Source organism: Empidonax traillii, unplaced genomic scaffold (genome assembly GCF_003031625.1).
Source record: "Empidonax traillii isolate 1590-97213 ecotype Southwest subspecies unplaced genomic scaffold, ASM303162v1 scaffold138:size3245559, whole genome shotgun sequence".
Classification (NCBI taxonomy): domain Eukaryota; kingdom Metazoa; phylum Chordata; class Aves; order Passeriformes; family Tyrannidae; genus Empidonax; species Empidonax traillii.
In genome coordinates, this window is record NW_020955331.1 from 2,433,483 (window position 1) to 2,454,451 (window position 20,969).

Genomic DNA, 20,969 nt, shown 5'->3' on the forward strand with positions numbered 1-20,969 from the left:
GGGCAACACTGCAGCTCTGAGATCTAACATAGCATGTCTACTGCAGACTACCTGCCTGGACATGCTGTACCAAATACTGACAACAGTGGTTGCATCTTTTCATGCGGAGCAGGACCCCTGGGATGAAGCAAACTCATTTTCCAGAGTTTATAAAAATAAAATTGAAAATCTAATTTGAGGAGCTTCGAATTCCTCTTTAGCGTTAACTGTCTTTCAGATTTGTTCATATGTCTAGGAGGAGAATCCTGTCACCATCCCACCAAATTTAAATGCCAGTGGTGTGTCAAGGAGCCTTACCAGTTTCTTTCAGAGGGCAGCAAGCCCCAAAGATCCAGGCCATCTTCTGTTAAGGTGCCAGTCTAAGATAAAATGTATATTTAAATTAAGTTCCCACATGAGAGGTCCAAGAGGAATAAAAAGCAAGACTTATTTTAAGAAGTTACTGTCCAGAAAACGCCAGCACAATGTGGAGCAAAAGGGTTACCAGGCAATTCCTAGATTCCTAGAAAAACAAGAATTTGCAACAGCTTCTACTCAGACAACAAAAACTTAAGTACACAAGATTGGTCAGCGTGTTTCTAAAATACAGTGGAAACCAAATACCGTACTCTCCCACCCCTAGCACAGCTCCCATTACCAATAACAGCATAACCACCACACAGCCATTACTTTGTCAAAGCAGATGAGGTTCAGCTGTCCACACATGTTGATCCTTTGTGGGCTGATGCAGAAGATGCCCTTTTTCTTCAACCTCTGCTGGGTATAAATGATCCCAGTTGTCAAGGCAGCTGGAAGAGCTGGTGGGACAGCAATAGTGATAACATCCAAAGCCTTCTTTACCACCTCTCCTGCTTCCTCCTGACATAATAACAAAGGCAGTTACCAGGAAGAGAGCAGCAAGGAGTGTTGCTTACACCGAGTGCAGATCTCTTCATCCCTCCTCCCCTCCACTGCAGATGCCTCAGGCTGTACCATTTTCTGGTCATGGTACATTATGTATTACTCACTGCTAAAGAACTGAATGGGTTTCAAATTCGGGTCCCAGAACTGAGACACAGCACACTAAAGCCAATTTGCAGTTCAGAAAGACTTGCAAACCATCCCAGAGGTCTACTGTTACTACTTCTGAGCTTGAAACTTGGACCACAAATCATGTTGCATTTGATGTGCTGAATTGCCATCATGTTCTGATTATCTCTACATTGATGTTGTCTCTATCCACAGAAGGCACAAATTTGATAATATTTTTATCTATTTTATGTTAGAATGAAACACCACCCACCTTTAGATAAACAGAAAAGAAAATATTTAGTACATCCTTTGACTCCATATTACACTAGTCTGACAAGACAATTTCAGCAGTTGAGATAACATCAGCATGCATTTTAAATATTATAAGGAGGAAGCTAACTTTAAAAAAAAATGGGGGGATACTGCAAAGCAGGCTCCAGCATACATTCTTAAACATACAGTTTTAAACACACTTTCCTAGGGGGAAATAATTTTCTGAGCCAACTGATTGTAAATTATTCCCCAGGAGAAAATTATTCAAGAGCTGAATTACAGAATCAACCTTGCAACTCGGGACTGGGACATTACATTGACAGATAATTATCAAGGCATGAAATGATTTCTTGAAAGCTTTTGAAGAAGTTTTGAATCAGCAAGGCTTAAAAACTTTCAGAAATACTGTTTACAGTGCATAATTATTTCTTACATTGATCTCAGTGCATGAGAATGAGTTAAATGTTTTAGAAGGGTTTCAGGTGAACCCTCCAGAGATTTAGAGATTTAGGTGCACTAATAGGCCTTAGTTACCCTCCCTAGCCTCACCTCCATCCACACCTTCTGCTCATGGGTTCAGGAGCTCCATTTAAGCTCAGGCCTGGGCTGCTAGTCCCTGCCTGAGCCATTCTGCAGATGTACCTGCTTCTGGCCCACTCTCATGGACAGACACCTTAAGATGTGTGTTATAGCCTTATCTCTTGTCCCCATTTTCTTCTGCTTCTGACTGTGCTACCCAGATTATTTGCCACTTTGCCTTGCCTGGGACTGTTGATGGGCTGTTAACTGCACCCAGCTCTCCTCACCACCTTCAGGTACTGTGTGACTGTGCATTGGTCAGTGAGGGAACTATCTGTGTTCTGGTTACCCCCGGCTCCTGGCTTGCCTCCCCCAGGGAATAGCTGGCCCTTGCTGCTTCCAAACACAGTAAGTCTTAGTTCCACATCGAGATGTTGGTGACTCAACTGATACAGGATAGTTGCCTTTGCAAAGTTATTTCACCAGTGTTCTCAAAGGTATTAAGCTGAGTGATAACTAAATGTAGATTATCTCCCTTTCACTACCCCATCATCCCCCAAATGACTATACAAAGATATGGAGAAGAAAAAAAAAAAAAAAAAAGCTGAAGAAAACAGAGAGTTCTTTGTAACATCGGTGATTTTCAGGAATCTCGTTTACACTTGTAGTGTTCAAGGCTGTGTAACATGGAAGAAAGGTGGCTGAAGGGGTGACCAATGGTCTCTTAAGTTCATAACTGGTACAGGAAACATTAAACAGAAAACAGCTATTTGCTACTGGTGGTGCAGTGGCTAAACTGCAGCGCTGTCAACGCTGAGATCCGGGTTCGATTCCCGGTTAGGACACTCCCCGAGCAGATGGAGTTCGTTAGCCCGTAAGGCAATCCATCTACGTCCTGAGGACCTCGCTGCCACCGTCCAAGCTCGCTTGGCCCCGGCAGATGAACCTCAGGATTAAAGGGTGGGCTCAGTTCCGCGCACACTGTGTCTCACCTAAAAAATCCAATGCGCAGGCTGGAAGGTGGAAAGACCTTCCCCGGTTCTTCTTTCGCGAAGACTGGCCATTTAAAACAAAAACCTACAGTGCCTTCAGCATTTCAGAGAGCAGCTTTAAGAACACTTTTGGACAGTACATAATGAAAATGTGGCAATCGTTGCCACAGGTGCTGTCAAGTCCAAGACAAATTAATTCAGAAATAGATTAAACTTCCCTGGGGCAGATTTTCAGTGACTATTACAGCAAGATGATCCAGGTACAAAAGACAGCTTACTGAGCTGCTAAACCTTTCTCTTCAAGAAGTTAGAAGACTACACCAGAGAAGAATTGTTCTGTAGTCTCCCTCCTTCCTAACTATTTTCCATAAGCATTTGACATCAGTTACTCTCAGAGACAGAGGGCAGGGATAGATGGGTCTTTGATCTAAACTGAAGTTTCTGGAAAGTTGCCTTTTCACAATGAGATATCAGCCTGTGTCCCATTTAACTCATGACTCACTTGTGCTTTTTCTAGGAATTTACAAAAAAAAAAGCACCACAAAAAAGTCGGTAAAAGGTTCTTACAGAGTGGTAAACTGTGGATAAGGCATGAAGGGCTTGCATAGGATTTGCCAGCAGTGGGTTTGGCACCTTGGAATTGAATATATGAAAGCTTGTGTACTGTTGCCAATCCAATTGCATTATAAAATGCCCTAAGATAAAAAGGGGAGCTACAAGGACTAAATTTTTACATATAAATGCTTATGATGTCACTCAAGTTTCAAATCTCCTTAAAACTGTGACCATTTCTCCTGCATTTAGTAACTCACCCCATTAAGTGCAAATACACATATTGTGTAGATCATTCCAATGGCTGCAAATGCTATGAGGCACATCAGGAACCGGAGGGCATCTCTGTACAGCTTGAAGTTCATCGGTTTAGGGTAGAGAATGGACCTCACCAGATCTCCTTTGGCTGTATTGAAACCTAGAAAGACAAACTAAAATCATTCTGTGGAGAAAACATTTCCAAAAATTCTCTACAAAGAATGGAGGGCTTCAAAATTACTCAGTTTCTGCAGCTTATGAAAGAAGACCCAGATCTTTCATTTTGGTGTATGTGACCTAATCTACAGAACATAGAAAAAAGTTATTTTTGTCTTAAGGGGAAGAATTTTTTAATGTCTTGGAAGCAAAGCAAAATTCTCATTTGTAATCATAAGCTGGTAGTTCTTGTAAAAGTTATGCCAAGCAAAGAGAAACAATGCATAATAGCTTAGCCCAGCCCAGGGTAATGATTCTCCACCTGACTGTTGTGAATTTAGATTAATGTCTTTAATGTAACTGGATACATTAAATAAGACTGCAGCAAGAAAACTCATGAAAGGAAAAGCAAACTGAACTGTTGACTGACCAGTCCGCAGCACCACAGCTTTCACTACTCCTCTGTCGTCTGCCTTGGTCTGTATGACCTCTGTTCCACAGAAGAGGACATGTTTTTTGTAATCCTCTGCACAGTACGTTCTCCAGGGCTTAAAGTTATCAGCTTGGGGTAAGTGGGTCTTTGTTACTGGAATGCTTTCCCCTAGGAAAGATTAGATAAGGAAAACTGCAGTACACTTAAAAACAACCTGCAGAGGTACAAATAAGTACAGTACCTAGATATCTAGGTTGTAAGTCAAAGGTATTTACTAGAGAAACCAGTTTAGAGAAATTTGACTTTTACATTGTGACATCTACAGAGTGAATAGAGTTGAAGCCTAGCAAACAAACAGACTGCCAGAGAAGAGCTCTCCTTTGCATCAGTACAACAGCTTCCTGTAAGTCTGAGAACTGAAAGCAGTCCAAGGACGTCAAACCCTGGCTGTAGATATACAGATTTGAAAAGAAGCCTGAACTTCTGTTGCATGACTACGCTTGATGGTCACAAGTTGTTCACCTGGTTTGAACCTCATGTGCAGGTCACTAACTATTCCCTCAAGGAGATTAAACATGACATTCCCATTTTTCCTTCTCTAGTAAAAAGGAGAACTTTTAGCTCAATGCTTGACAGGTGACAAATACCCTGTTTATGTCAAAGCAGATACTAATGTGATGAAGACTAATTATTTTCTGACAGCTGAAGCTTTCTGGATGCAAGGGGTTTCCAGAACTTGTCATTTAAATGAACTTTCAAAACTATTGGTTTCCGTTTGATTCAGACTAGACCAAATTTAAAGACAAGAAACTATGAATACCTCCTGCACTTAAAATTCTGCTTTGTCATGAACTCTCCCACCTGGTATGCCCTCCACTGCTATGAATGGATGTGGAGCTAAGTCTCTGAAGGACCAAACAAACACTTCCACAGGCTGAAGATGTTGCAGTGATGGGACATTCAGAGTGAGTGGCAGGAACCCTAGAAGCCTGAACGGACTGGGGGCCCTGTGTGGGAAACACTTTGCTTCACATCTACTGTTTTTCTCGTGTCCTGCTCACTCCACTGTCCACTCTCTCTATTCTAATTAGAGGATCTCTTCCTAAATTCTGCATCCCAGAGGTGTAGAAGAGGATGAATTGCCCCTCCTAAAGTCCATCTTGTCTTTTTAGACAACTGATGACAATTTAGGCTTTATGATAGCAAACAACTGAGAATCCCCTTTTAGGCCAGAGTAAGGGTGTCTCACTGTAAGGATGATACATGATGACATCATATACCCTGTGTCACTGGTTGGAACCATGAGGCTATAATGATGTTTAGACGGCAAACCTGGGAGGGATGAGCTGTACCTGTCAGCATGCTTTCATTTACAATGCACTGCCCACTGATCAAGATGGCATCACAAGGCAAAAGGGTTTTGCCCTGTTTCAAAACCAGCATATCTCCAGGAACAAGATGGTGTGATTCCAGCTCTTGCAAATCTGTAAGTGACATGTTATGCAAACTTTATGCTTCATGTATTTCCCTGTGGTAAGGCGAAAAAAATTACAAGGAACTACCTGCTGAATAGATTCTTAATTCTTTATAATGGCTGATAAACAAAGGTACACAGTAGAACCTAAGTATATAACCTCCAATATTTAGGAAAGCCTAGGCATCAGTTCCAACTGCAGAATTCCTTCTTATCTCCCCAGGAGCCCAACCAGTGGTTATTGCTCCAACACACTGAAGAAGCCTGGATTTACGTTTCTTAGTTTGACTCCATCTTTTTGGATTGTGCTTTAGATACTTTGATAATGCACAGACTTTGCATGGAGCAATTAGGTGGACTCACAGCCATTCAATGGCTATGTACTTGGCTATGTCAGCACTGATTTCAGAAAAATTACTTTAGTTTTCCAGACAATTTTTTGCTAAGGGTGCACTTAATTATTAATGCTTAATGTGCCACAACGTACTTCTATCAAATTAACTTTATGTGCAGAAACAAGTTAAATGAGCTGGGAAACAGAAGGCAAAATTGCTCTAGAAGAAATTTGATACCATACACGCTTCTGTTTGATGTAAATTGTTATAAAACCAAAACACACTGAAGAAAGAAATGTGCAGGAGTCACCTTCCTTATTTCTGCAGACAGTGACCGTGACGTTGTTATGAGACTCAACCAGACTGTGAAGTTTAATCGATTGCTATAAATTAAAGGAGAACACACAAAAGTGTTACATCTTACATGATGCAATTTACCCACTAACAATTATTTCCATTTGTTATTTGTGGTTATGAGAGGCCTCAAACTCAGGTCTGGCCCTACCAGGAATTATACAGTCACATTGAGAAAGAAATTCCCCACCCTAATTATGGAGAAGGTGTAACAAAAGGTCACAAAGGGAAGCCCTGGAATGGGGAAGGGAGGATGTGGGTAAAGTACCTCACAGAGATTATGATGACTAGGAGGCCAGGTCACTGCACCTGCTACTACACAACATCATGGAACTACACCTCTGAGTAACTCTCATAGCACTGTGTGCATGTTGCAACATCCTGGCCTTTCCCAGACATTAGAAATAAATTCTCCTTGTGGAAAAAGGTGAGGTGTATCACCTGTCTGAGATCGTATACAGTCAAAAATACTGAGAGGAGAGACATGATTATGATGGCAGTAGCATACTCCATGTAATCTTCAGCAAACCACAGACACACACTGAACAGCTGGAACACGTAAAATGGATTTAGGACCTGTTTGGAGAGACAGCAATAGTAAAGAGCAGGTCACATTTAAATTGTACCAGTATACCTAGACAGTCCATCCTGTTAGAAAAGGGCAGGAATAAAAGATTTTAAGTGTTGTGTCTTCTGGCCCCCTTTCTAATTTTCTAAGCAGTGACTTCAGTCTGATCAGATTAAACCATTTCCATCTGACAGAAGGACCAGATAGTCTGGACCAATAGGATGCTATTTGGGATGTGAATGACTCAGTCCCATCCTCACTTTGTTTGCTTCTTACAAGAAATATAACAAAGGTGAGAGAAGAGCAGGTTGTGCAGTGAGCATGGAGCTTACATACCATAGGCACATCTCCACAAACACCCTGTTTTGGCCACATATAACCAGTTCCTGTCTGAAAAGATGCTGGTGCTTTACATGGTGCTGTGCCCAGTCATGAGCTCATTGTATCTCTCTGCAGCTGTGGGTATGCACCAGGTACTGCTGTTCACTTAATCTCTGCTGATTAAGAGACAGCCCTGGCCTGCAAGTTTTGATTTCCAGTGCAGCCTCTAAACATTCACTGGTCTTAATAAGGACAATACAATGAGCTCCCAGGACACAGATACAAACAAATACCAACCAGCCATACCGGCAGGGGGATGGAGGATAGGGAACAATGGAGAATAAATGAATTTATGGTGATTTCATGGAACAGCTTTAAACCGGATTTGAAAAAAGGATTTGCCTTTTGTAACTAAGATGTAACTAAGGGAGTAGTGGGAAGCTAATTCAGATATAGAATCAACTAAATGTATGTTCTGCCTCCCCAAGCAGCTTAGAAAAAATGCTTAACCTCTTTGATGAGTAGTTTCCAAATTGGGATCACTGGAACATCAATAGTGTTTGGCCCACATATAACTCTCCTGTATGGGAGAAAGACACATCACTTACAGATCAGTGAAAATATCACTCAAGAAACTGTAGATTTCAACATTCCTGAAAGCTCACATTAATCCCAGTTTAAAGGCTGTGAAGGTCTTCAAGAAATTAAATAATCTAAAACCAAGTAATTCTGAAAAAAGTTAAGAGTGATTTGAATGTAAGATTTAACATGAGCTAAGGTCGAGAGCTGCATTTCCATATTCAATCAACTGAAGATCACTTCTCTGTTTAGTGGTTTTAAGAATACACATTCTGTAACTTGTTTAGTGAGAATAAATAGTAGTTTATGAGAATAAATTCAATGACCAGGACTAGTTGATTTAGAAGTTCAATACAATTACATGGACCCCCACTGAAGAAGCAAACACACAACTTATCTGCACTGTTTCACAGAGACTTTCTCTTACTCCAAATAAGAACTGCTTAAAGATAGTTATAGAACATAGTTATTTCCTGATTGAGAACAGTAACGGTGATGAATACTGAATCATTTCAAAAACTTTGACAAGGAATACACAAAATTCTCTAGCCCTTTTCATTCAATATGTGCATGCATGGTTCTTTCACCTACAATTATGTGCATATTACTAAATACAGAAAAAACTACTGGAAAGTACATCAAGAGCAATGAATTTACATTTTGAAACCCATATGTTGAGTACTCATGTTTTATAATGTGTACCTGATATTCTGTTCATCGCAGGTGAGACCAGAACCAAATTTTGCATGTATAGCTGAACAAGTGTGGTGGTCTTCTAGGACTCTAAAATATAAAGGGAGTGTCTTCCTTAGGACATTATTCACAAAGAAGCTTAACTTCCTCAGAGGCTTGTATAACCAGTGCAGTGCACTCACCCAACTTTCTGGAACTGTTTTGCACAGATATTCCAGATATAGCGGATTTTTTGTACTTGGATAGTTTTCACCTGCAAAACAAGACAGGGACAAAAATACATGCAACATAGCAAACAAAAATTCTCCCAGGCCTGCTCATGTGTCTCAGCTAGGCATCCTCGCTGGGGTCAAGTAGAGATAAAGCAAATTATATGGGGACAAGAAGGGGAAGAAGACAGGATTGCATACACTAACTCTAGTTAAATTACAGAGTGGGATCCCCATCTCAGTCAGGTTCCAGTAAGCTTTAGAAATCCTCAATCAAGTGCAAAGCAGTGTTCATCTCTCCCACTTTTGTGAAAAAAGTCTTCACTCATTTCACAGCACAAATGGAAGAGATCACTGATGCCATGGTGGGTACATGGACAGTTGGTAAATCCTGTCTTCAGCCAACAAATCCCTTATCTTCTGTCTGGCTTTGAGGAAAGCAGGGGGCTTTGGGCCATTTCCAGGTATGGTGCTGAGCCCTTTAGCTGAACAGATATGTCAACAGATAAGAAAGGCCATCCCAGGATACTGAGTCACTGCTAATGGTAAGCCCTCGCAGAGCAGTTATCCATTAGGAACACACACTGTCATTTATAACTTGCAAAAGGAGTCTGTCCTGTCCTGTGCAACAGTAACGAAGCCTATTAGAGATAATGGTGCTTCCTATCAGCTGGCAGAAGGCAGGGCCATATACCTGTACACATTAGCAATAAAGAAATCAGCTCCAGGGGACTCTCAGCGCAATACCAGGGGACTACCCAGTGCAATAAGCATTATTACAGGCCAATGAAATCTGTACACAACTCACACGCTGTCTCAAAATGGAGCTGTAACCACAGTCGTTAACTTAAGAGGTCTGGAGTCAGGATTTCATGCAATAGGAGCTGCAATGTTTGCAATGCTAAAAACTGGAGTGGGAAATCAGGGACTCAGCTCTCTGTCAGAACAGGTCCTTGGACAGCTCTTGGGCATTACATATAACTCTGTAGACTTAGGTAGCTTAAATGGCAAAAATGCTTTATAATTGACTTATAATTAGGGCTTTGGAATTGCTAGTGAAGGATTAAACTGTTTGCTGTTTGCTGCTTTCAAATCTGGCCATTTCTATCTAGATGTTTTGATTGATATGAATTCAAAGGGCCTATTATTTGAGGCTATATTTGACTTTTTTATGTTACTAATTCAATCCTCTGAAAAATGTTACAGACCAGTCTCAACTTTCTTCATACTGTGCCCATTGATTAAACTAGTGGAAACTAAACTTTCTTATGGACATTAATATATGTCCGTACAAATAGCAGCATCAGCTTTGCTCAGCTAAAATTAGGTTTATAATAAAAATAATTATTAAAAATTGTTGTAGAAATAAAAAGAAATCTATTAAGTTAGAAATTTATTTCCTGAAAGGGAAATAGATTTTTTTTATGGATTCCTCAGTGCAGTGATCTAGTATCTATAATCAAGAGCCAGATATTAGCAAATGTATCATTACATTACTATTGCTCACATCAATTTAACATGTAAAGCTAAGCAGGACACATAACTGAACTGTCTGGTATTTGTTCTAAACAGGGGATAATTACATTTACTCAACTCATGAGGGACCTTGTCATCTGCTTGGATCAACTAATTGTCTACCTTCTCCCCAGTGCCTAACTGGGATCTCAAAGCTATGGAACTGACAGAGACCAGGATACATGTTTACAAGAACAGTTAACAGCACAAGATCAGACTCTAGCAAATGTACTTTAAAGCCCAGATTGGTGCATACAAAGGCAAGGAAGCAAAATGTCTTAATGAAACACTTCTGGAAATACTGATGCAGCTGTGCTGAGGCACTTTTCTGTTCTACTCCCCACAGGCTGCATTCATCCTTGTTTTCATGTTACTGTGGCATCTTGTTTAGGTTCTCTACAGTTTCCCTTCATATACAGTCACCCCTAAATTCCTTGATTCTTGTGCCAGGAATGAGTTTTATATTTGGAATTCTGATTCTTCACTGCCAACCCAAGTGTCCTGAAGTTCTCCTACTTGTAATGTAGGTTTTCTCTCAGAAATAGTGAGGATTCTTTTTTCATGACCCACCTCAGAGTGAGTACCGTTTTTAAAGAGGTGAGTACAGTTCTCCAAAATCTATCTTGTTTTTCCACAGCTCACTGTGATCCTCAAGCTGCAAGTTTCTTAGCTGGATAGGTTTCACAATTCACTTTCACTCCATGAAGTGTGGCTGAGATTTGCCATCATTTCCCCGATGCTGCAAGGAATACTTTACTTACTTGAAAACTTGGCTTCATTATGGCTTTGTTGAAGATTGAGTCTTCCTCAGCAGTGGCTGGATACTCTGATCCACTTTTGATGAATGCAGATGCAGAGATCCACGTCACAGTCTCACGAGAATAAATTCGAAATTCATCCTAAAGGAGTATAAAAGAGGAGTGTCACAATTTTCCCCAAAACCAGAACAAACTCATTATCACCTTGGAGAGAACGATTATCGTAGGCCTTTCTAGAGCACTGCCATAGCTTTTTGAAAGGATTAACCAATAGTAGACTCACAACACTTGTGAATGATAGAAAAATCAGCAGAATGGGAACAGAACCATTGTCCTGTCAAAATGTCAATACTGCAAATAATTCAATGACCACAGGTCTGGTGCTTGGCTGATAAGGGTGAACACCCAGATCATGATCTAGGATAAGCAAACAGGACAGGACAATCTGAGATGCAGTGACCATACTGTAAAGGGAAGATCAAAAGGAACACAGTGCTGTGCTGCAAAACGTTTAGTGCCAATACCTTCTCACAGTCACTCCTGAGTTAATACTTCATTGGAAGAAGCATGTTAACACCATACCTCCCTTATGGTATCTTAGACAGGCCTTTAACACAAACTGAGTTCATAATCTTCCTACTTTTTATAAAACAAATTTAACTTTGGAACTGCCTAATAGCAGTTGTCGGTAGAAATTGCTGGGTGAAATTTTCAAATGCCCAGAGAAAGCTTCAGAAAGCTTCTTGATAACAAGACCATATAATATAACTCAATTCTTGTTTAATTACATAAAGGATCATTTAAGATGCCGTTTATTTGAGATGTGCTTGGTATGGCAAATCTTTTTAAAATGACACACAAGATTAAGTAATTAATGCAAACTGAATTGAAGATGATAAAGGGCTATTAAACCTAATATGTTGTTTTAAAAATGAAAAACATACCCCCAGCTTGTTAGGAAGCACATTGTTTCATTATAAAATATTCAACAGGCAGATCTATGATGCTTAAAACCTGGAATTTTAACGGCATACTTCCCTGCTAATTTAAGAAGGCAGCTCAAACACAGTGGTACCAAGTGTTCCATTTTTCAATTGCAAACGTTGAAAACGCCATTGTTCAGGAATGTTTGAAGCAGAACAAATCAAACTTCTGGAAGTAAAGCAACCCTGCCAGCTCCTGGAATATTCAGGCTCAGCTGGGATTCAGAATCCAGTTTCAGTTTGCTTCCTTTACTGTTGCAGTAGCTTCCATAAAATAAAATCAGGGTTTTCATATGTTGCAGTGCTTCAGTACAGTCCTCAGCGGAGAGGAACCTGCATTAGGAAACTACTAGCAAACCATAACAGCTCTGAAAGCATTAACTGCAGGACTGTGAGCTTACTGGACAGGGTGAAGGGCTGATGGAAAACAGAAACATACAGCCAAGGAAACAAACAACCTAAGCTTACCCTCCTCCTTACACTGATCCTTCATGACACACTGTTGGACACTGCTGGGAACAGAGCTAGACAAACCTTTAGTTTGGCTCACTAGGTAAATTTGGGCAGAGAGAGGCATCTTCACTGGGACAGCCAAGTTTGGGAAAAAGGAGGGAGGAAGGATCTGCTGGACACTGCCAATCAAACAGATGCTTTAGAATCTGGAGCGCAGAATTACAGCGTAGAAAGCACAGAGGTGGTAGAAGGGAGGAGGAAGGACTAAGAATAAATAACACCATCTTGAAAGCATAGATATTACAAGTTTTATCACCCCAATTTCTTGCAGCTTGTCTGATCAGCTGTTATCACCCATTCCAAGCATCATCATACACATAATTTGTGGAATACTTGAGAATTCTTTAGATCAGTGATGGTACACATAAAATATTATTGAAAGAAACCAGCAATGTAAGAGATTTGGCTAACTATATTGCTTTCAATTAACTTTTCTTCCAAAGAACTATATCCTAAGGACTAATCAAAAGGTTAAAGTAGGCACTTACTGTTGTTCTGAGGAGAACAATATCTGCTTCTTCCAAGCTGCACCGGATGCAGTTTAGCCACACATTCCACTCTGGCTTCCAGTGAAAGAGCAACCACAGAGCCCCACAGGATAAGATGTATCCAGTAATGCACAAGGCCTTTCGGCAGCTTTGAGTTTTGTAGCCAAATATGTCCTGTACAGCAAAGACAAGGGAAAAATACTATTATTTAAATTACTATTAAATTACTTAAAATACTATTTGTCCTAAAGAAATGCCTGGAATACTATACCTTCCCCTTTGTTACATATCTTAAACATGACTACAAAAAATTTGCCTCTTCCACAAAACTTTTCATCCACCTTCACAAAATCTGTATTGCTGTAGCCTGACCAATATTTTTATCTAGTAGTTATGAAACTCAGCCTGAAACATTGTTATGTGTATGCATGAGCAGGAATAATAGAAAAATATAGAGGTCCTAACCTTTAGACCCCAAGTTAGGAATAAATATTTGTCTGATCAGCTTTTTTAAAGTTGCTGGGTGAGACAGGGGAAGAACTTAAGTACATCTACACCAGGGGAAGGTGAGTGATGGGTGCAGACCCACTGCAGTAGATGAGGCAGCTTCAGCATCAGAAGCACTGCTGCTGCCCTGCATTAATGCACATACACTTCAGAGAATCAACCAGTGTCTCTGCTTGGTGCTGAATGAAAGACACTATGTACCTGCACCAGCTGGAGCTGCTGTGCACAACTTGGCACAGACACAGCCTTTGTAGCTGTTACCATCCTCCATGATAGCTCCAGTATGGGGAATCTGGGGCTTGACAATGTACCATTGGCCCAACATAATAATAACTGTTAGTAAGAACAACTAATGAATACCTGCAGAATGCTTTACATGTTCAGAGGGCCAAAAGAAGCTACTTATTGTAGCTGTATGAGTGGATACTATTATTATTCCACTTTTAAAGCTGGGGAAATGGTTACAGTGAGGAAAGGTGACTTGCCCAAAACTTCAAAGGGATGACTGTCAGCATTACAGTGTAAGAGCTGCAGGTCTTGGTACCACGGCCAAATTTCTTCTCAGTACTGCTAGCAGGGACATGGTAAACATGAAATGAAATGTATACAGTGAATTTATAGAGGAGACCCAGCCTGTGCTAAGATGGGACATTGCAAGGCTGCAATTATATCAGGTGACCAGGAGAATTTGCTAACATAAGGATTAAAGTTCCTCCATCTCCTTCTTCTTAGTATATCTGCAGCAACTGTGCAATCTGTTTCTGAAGATCAGATATCTGCAGCCATAGATATTGCAAGATCCATTTATAAGGTGAGAAGAAAAGGCAATGTAATTGCAAGATGAGTAATGCATAATTCCGGGTTCTGTGCTGGTGTCTTTGCTTGTTATGTGAAATTCAGGCCCTGCCCAGAGGTTCCACACACTGCCTCGGCACACCTGCTCTATGGCATTCTCCAAAAATCACACTCTGTCATCCTAGGTAACCTCCAAGAGGTTTCTAAAGGGAGGAAGTTGGCAACTGTGGGGAAAAACATGCAGTAAACTACACTGGGAAGTGGCCTGCACTGCACAGGACCTGGTTATACCACCTATGAGATGCACACAGAGAATTTTCAAACGCTTCTATAATCTCTGAGCAGACCAAGAGAATAAGGCAGCCCTGCAGTGGACAGAAGGAAGCCCATGGAGGACAGTAGATAGTCAAGGTTGCTAGAAGGTAGTTGCTGTGGCAGTCATGCTATTAATATTCTTATTCCCATAAACAGGTAAAGGCTCTCCATTCCTCTTTCTAGTTGTATCCTTAAGTAAGAAGTTACAGAATAAGTGTCAGCACCAGCATTCAAAATAGTACATACACATAGAACAGTGTGAATTTACTGTTCACAGCAATACTAGCAAGATTCAAATGCTTGGATCCAGACTTTACAGCTTGTCAGCAAGGCAAAGGAACTCCCAAGAAGTCAGAGATGCCTAAGGGAAGAACTGTTAAAAGAATATGCCTTCATACTTCATTCAATGTATGGCTGGACCTGGAATAACAGGAACAATATTTTCAAATTGGCATGGTCATGAATGTCAGGGTGGGGAAGAACAAGATTGCTGCCATGTGCATCTTACTTTTGCCAGTGAATCATTCCTTTAATTTTCAACTTTTGTGTCTTACACCCAACATCTGAGAAGTCAATAAGGCTGTAGCTAATAAAATTAAGCAGGGGGAAGCTGAGTGCTCTGCATGTGATTAGCAGTCATCGGGATCATCTTCTGTTGGCATTATTCTTCTCCACTGAAATGCTCAGTGATTCCCCAAGCAAGGTATGACAACATAACCACAGACCTAGTACAGACTCTGTATTTTTCTGCCTGGGAAACCATGCATCGATATATGAAAATACATATCCAAGTCCACCTAAGTCTGCATACATTTTAAGGCCTTTTTGTTTCAGAACAGTTTCCATTTAAAAAGGGATTTGAATCTGTAGATTTCAAGGCACTTCCCAAAACCAAGCATGCATCAGTATTCCTTATCTCGAAAAATAGAAGAGAAGCAAACAAGGAAAACAGCTCATCTGGGAAAAAAAAGGCCACAGTCTTTAGGATACAATTACACTGTGTGATGGATCTTTCTGCTTCCCACAAGGGACTTTCCTGAGACAGATGGATAGATAGATAGATAGATAGATAGATAGATAGATAGATAGATAGATAGATAGATAGATACCAATGAGCTGTTATGACCCATCAAGGGCATGACCTGCTGTATAAACACAAGAGTTTGTTCAAGTTTTTTGGTTCATGTCTTGATAAATGTGATATTTCGTAATATAGTTGTTCAGGAGCTCTACAAGGAGTAAGCTGGGAAAGAATAAACTTCAGATGTGTTAACTGCTGTTTTGTATCTGGGTGTTCATGAAGGAATTTAAAGTCAAAGCCAAAGAAGAGCATTTCCCACGGTTTGGAAATGTCTGGAGCTGTTTACCTGGGTCACATCATTCAGAAGTAAAGCCAGGCAGGGAAATAGACTGAGTTCCAAACCTCTCTTGTGACAAAGTTCCCTGAGCCGGAACCTTTCAATACTTAACTTCAGAACAGAATGTTCTGTTAGGTTGAGGAGTTTTTCCTGACCCTGTGATTTCAGTTGGAAGGATTATAGCAATGAATGCTGCATTCATAAAAAAAATTTAATACATGAATAAGTCCTTGTTGAAACAGAGACTTCTCACTTGTCCAATAAGTCAACATTGGAATTCTTTAGAAGAATTCTCAAAACTATTATCTTCTCTAAAAAAAGGTGAATATTAGACCCACAAAAGAGATATCCAAAATGTGCATGAAGAAGGTAGGAACAGGCACACACATGATGCAGGTTTATTCAGCCACATGGATGACTTATAGTAATCAGAGTTTAGAAATTCTTCACGCTTATTCAGGATTCACTTGGCCTGTACTACAAAGATTTCCAAGCAAATGCATGTCAACTATGGCAAACAATAATTTCAAGACTGGCAGAAGTCCTGGTGTTGATGTCTCCAGTAAGAATACGTCTGTCAGGTTGGTTTTATGTTGTTAAGGAAACAACTTCTGTTGCATTTTATTTCATTGCGCACAGAGGCTGAGCTGGTGCAGACATGCTTCTTTTGAAGAGGGGTCTGATGAATACAGGTTTGCACCTTGGCAATCTCTCTAGTGTCTGAGCAAGTTTTTAGAGTTCATTGACTGTGTTTGGCACATATAACATTTCACAGTCAAATAACCTGGGTTCTTGAGTGCACCAGACTAAGATATAATGTAAAACAAAGCAAAGATTAACGATATGTAAGACTCCAAAGGACTTCTCATTATCTGATAGAAGGTGATAATTTCTACAAAATAGGCTGGTATACAGTACTCATCTCATCTCTGTAGAACAATTTTTAATAAATTGTAGTGTACTGTGAAACTTTGTTTCCTCATCTGTAAATATCCTTTTTCTATTGAGACTCCCAACAGTCAGAAGAGTGACTGTAACAAAATGGTTTGACTTGTGAGTGAAGGGTCTAGGGAGGGACCCTGGATTATTGGACAGAAAAAGCTGCCAGACCTGCTCAGTTGGCAAGAAAGGTTCTTAGCTTCTTTTACAATCATACAAAGCCAGCATTCAAGGGCTTATCACTCTGGTGTCCAGCAAGTCTTTGTTACTTTGTTAAAAAGAAAAATGCCTCTAGCTGTCAGGTCATCTTCTCAGCAGAATTTAAATGCAAAATCAAACAAATTCAGACACCCTCTTCTTTGTTGAAAACAAAGCCTGTAGCTACCAGCAGGGAGCCTAAACAATGGCTGTGAACGATCATATTTCTGGTAACCCAAACACCAGGTATCCTATTAGGAACAACTTGTTTCTATAACAACAGGTAATAGGATTAGACTTGAAAGACTGGTTAAGATTCACAAGGAATTTAATAACTGAACCTCATTCTTACCAACCAGAACCTGTTTCATTAGAGGTTTTTTTTTCTGTTCCCTCTGAAAGCAGTAGCAACATTCATTATTATTCCATTAGCAACAAGATTGTACCCTTCAGATTCTATTTTAATTTTAAAAGTTAAATTTTTCCAACTCAATATATTTAAAATTCCTGTATCAGATTTTATTCACAATTTTGGCATCCCACAGGAGGCAGATAGCTGCCAGTATGCATCGGTAAACTGGGGGTCACCAGCTGACTGCAGTTCTCAATTCCTTCAGCCAAAAGCCATAGGGGAACACATGCTTTAGACAGGCTTCTGGCAAATTCTTCCTGAAGCAGTAGCCTGTCGAAGTCTATCACTGCAAACTTAAGCTTCACACCTTAGGGTCTGTGCAAAGTGAATGATTACTCCCAAGCTGTACTGAGAAGAGCATCAAATTGGCAGAGGGCATAAAGCTGTGTTTTTCCTTCCTCCTCTTATTCCACCAAAAATTTACTTCTTCTCAAAAACACCTTCAAGTAGATTTTTCTGAAGGATAGCATTCTCTGAGGCAAGCTACTGTGTCCAGAGTGCTCTCACACTACTTAGATCTTTCTGGTACTACAAATGGTTACGGAGAGAGAGAGAAAGAGAGAGAGTTTATCTCATGCTCCAAATATACTTTGCTAAGTTTTAGCTGCATACCAGAAGAGTGAACTTCCATTCAAGCAAATGTTCACCGACCACATAAGGTAATCCCAAAGACACACACAAGGACATACAGGGTAGATTTCCTACCCAGTCAGAGTGATTACTCTTAAATGTGACACATTCAGTCTCATCTTAAAAACCTCCAGGGATGGTGAATCCACCACCTCCCTGGGCAGCCCATTCCAATGTCTGATTCCTCTCTCTGTAAATAATTTCTTCCTAATATTCAGCCTAAACCTCCCCCGGCACAGCTTAAGGTCATGCCCTCTTGTCCTAAAGCATTTCTTCACATCAGAGATCCCCAACTTTCCTCAGCAGATTGGACAGCTTGTTCAACACAGGGAAGCACTGTATGTCCAGAGTTCAAATGAACTACTTGCTTGCTCTCAAAATTACTTGAACCATTCTACTCTGGAAGAACTGGCATCCACACAATGTCAGCTGTTACGTTATTACACCAAGTGATCTGATTTTGTTTGAGAAGTCAAGAACTGCTTGTTAATGATTTGATTCAGGTGGATTAAACTGACTGTCGAAACAATGTCAAAAATCTTTTTCATGGCTTTGAATTTTAAAAAAAGATGTTGCAGGGTCACTGAGACATTACATGCCACTGCCAGTTGCTGTGGTTGCCAGTAATTTAAAATACACTACTTTAACAAAGAACATCTGCACACAATCTTTATCTCATGTATTCTCCTTTACTCTTCTGCTTAAACAGAGTCTTCTTTGTCTCTTTCTTCACACCTGTTCTCACCTACATATTAATTTTTTTTTTTCTGTCACACAGATACACACACTAGCTGTTCTCCTTTTCTAAAGACACATGGACTTTTTCTGCATCCTCTTACAGTACCTCATACACCTTCATGGATATCTTCCTCTTTCTCATACTCATACCTTTTTTCTCTCTTACATATATGTAGCAAACACAAGTGCATTCTTGCCTAATCTAGCATAAATTGGCTATGGTTTAAATTCCACTTACTACTCAAGTTCTTTATCAGTCTTTTTCTTTGATTTCCATTTGAGAATCTCAGGTGAATGAGCACTGATCACGTTCACTGCAGACATAGAGAGCAGGGCAACTGTGAGACACTCTGGATTCACAGTGGAGACGGACTCAAATGTCAGATTCACAGTGCAGACTCCCGAGCACCCAATTCAGGGCACATGGGCTCACTGTGATACTGGTGAGAAACAAGAACATTGGGATAACTGGCTCCATCCAAGCACAGCTTGAGTGTCCCAGTAGTGCTCAGCTGGAAATGGACTTGAGAGTTTGATAGTGTGACTGCACACAGAACCAGACAATCCACTTGAATCTAATTGGCTCAAACTCAGTTCCGGCATTGTTAGTGGCAGTGCCAACAGCGGTGAGAGCATGACAGGGTGTTGATGGTCCTAGAACAACAACGCAGGGTGGAGCACTAACACAGACCCAGCAGCTGTTTGGAGCTGTGGATCAGTGGTACATTGGCACCAGGGCTAGAGCCAGGAGCAAGATGCCTCCAGCAGTTTAGTAACTCGGTGGCAGAGCCAGTTGGGTTCTGTGTTGCACTGAGCTAATTAGTCCCCACCCTCAGAGCCAGAGCCTTGTGCTCCCTGCACTGCTCAGTTCATGCTGCTGGGTGACCCTCTACTACATTCTCCAGCACATCCCAGATTACCCAGGTTTGCATTACACAAAATGTGGCCTTTCTCTTTCCCTGTATGGCTGGGAGAGCTGTCTGAAAATCTACATTCATATCTAGAAATAACAAATGTCCGTGTTTTCCCATGACACAGTCCCTTTTTCACTAAAACAGAATTCTCAGCAAGGAGATTTTGAGGATTTCTCCAGGGTTTCTGAAAGTGAACAGTCATGTTTATTTGCAAATAACTGTATTTCAATAGCTTTGCTGGGGCTGTTGTACACCAAGATATACTGCAAGTGGTCACAGCAGAGCTACAATGGCTTTTCAGCACAGGAATTTTGAGAAGTGCTGAATTTGCCAGATGTGTATGAGAATTGTTGTTGTACAGCTGCATTATGGATCTGATATCTCTAACAGATGGACAGAATCCATGTGAATAGCTGATTCATAACACGCTGTAATGCCAAAGAAGCTCAGAAACACCACATTCACTTCAATCGTATACTGGGGTTATTATTGAAGAGAAGTGCCAGGCAGGAGATCAGATACTTTGTGTAAGCATAAGACTTACTTCCACATGTTACAAAATGCATGCAGACATATTCCTCCCTGGGAAACTCTGGAAAGAAATATGGTAGCTCTGTGTTCAGGAATCCAGCTTTATAAAGGTGCTTAGGCTGGAATAGTATTGCCAATTCAATAGACCACATATGCCAATAATTTATGCAAACATAACACATGTTTCTATATTTCAGAAAAAGCCAAGGCTTCCAGTTCCCTAAGGGGAGCTGACCCTGGAGTTTCAGCTGTCAAATGGTTAGGGACACCACTCTAAACCATCCATAAAGCTCATATTAGAGCACTTCCACCTAAATTTGTAACACCACATCAATAATCTGTTGAGCCATTCCCTGTTGGAGGGGATAAGCAGTTAAATCCAGTGGACACAACCAACACTATTTTCTTTCTGCTAAAAAAAAAAAAAAAAAAAAAAAAAGGTATCCCTTTCTAACTGTTTGTTCTGTCTACAGGAACACCCCAACTAGTCAATTCAATTACAGTCTGTAGCATTTTGTTGCAGAACATACACCACCTTCTACTTCAAGCAGAGAAAGACCTAGACATAGATAAAACTCACCATCTCATTCTCTTCTCCCTGGTTAAGCTGTGCATAATGGTTCTTGGCAGGACTTTCCCCCATGAAAT

General features: G+C 40.5%; 1 protein-coding gene across 1 annotated transcript in view; it reads right to left on the reverse strand.

The window, feature by feature from the left end:
• The window catches only part of LOC114057566 (probable cation-transporting ATPase 13A4), a 40,590-nt gene extending 19,621 nt beyond the window's left edge, over positions 1 to 20,969 (reverse strand). Inside the window, exons 1-13 of the mRNA XM_027883991.1 lie at positions 20,902 to 20,969; positions 12,985 to 13,158; positions 11,004 to 11,141; positions 8,701 to 8,771; positions 8,528 to 8,608; positions 7,757 to 7,826; positions 6,799 to 6,933; positions 6,314 to 6,386; positions 5,547 to 5,678; positions 4,192 to 4,362; positions 3,608 to 3,765; positions 670 to 858; positions 298 to 359 (exon numbers count right to left, since the gene is read on the reverse strand). Of these exons, the coding sequence (XP_027739792.1) occupies positions 298 to 359; positions 670 to 858; positions 3,608 to 3,765; positions 4,192 to 4,362; positions 5,547 to 5,678; positions 6,314 to 6,386; positions 6,799 to 6,933; positions 7,757 to 7,826; positions 8,528 to 8,608; positions 8,701 to 8,771; positions 11,004 to 11,141; positions 12,985 to 13,158; positions 20,902 to 20,964 (1,517 nt within the window). The 5' untranslated portion in view covers positions 20,965 to 20,969. The remainder of the gene's footprint in view (positions 1 to 297; positions 360 to 669; positions 859 to 3,607; positions 3,766 to 4,191; positions 4,363 to 5,546; positions 5,679 to 6,313; positions 6,387 to 6,798; positions 6,934 to 7,756; positions 7,827 to 8,527; positions 8,609 to 8,700; positions 8,772 to 11,003; positions 11,142 to 12,984; positions 13,159 to 20,901) is intronic.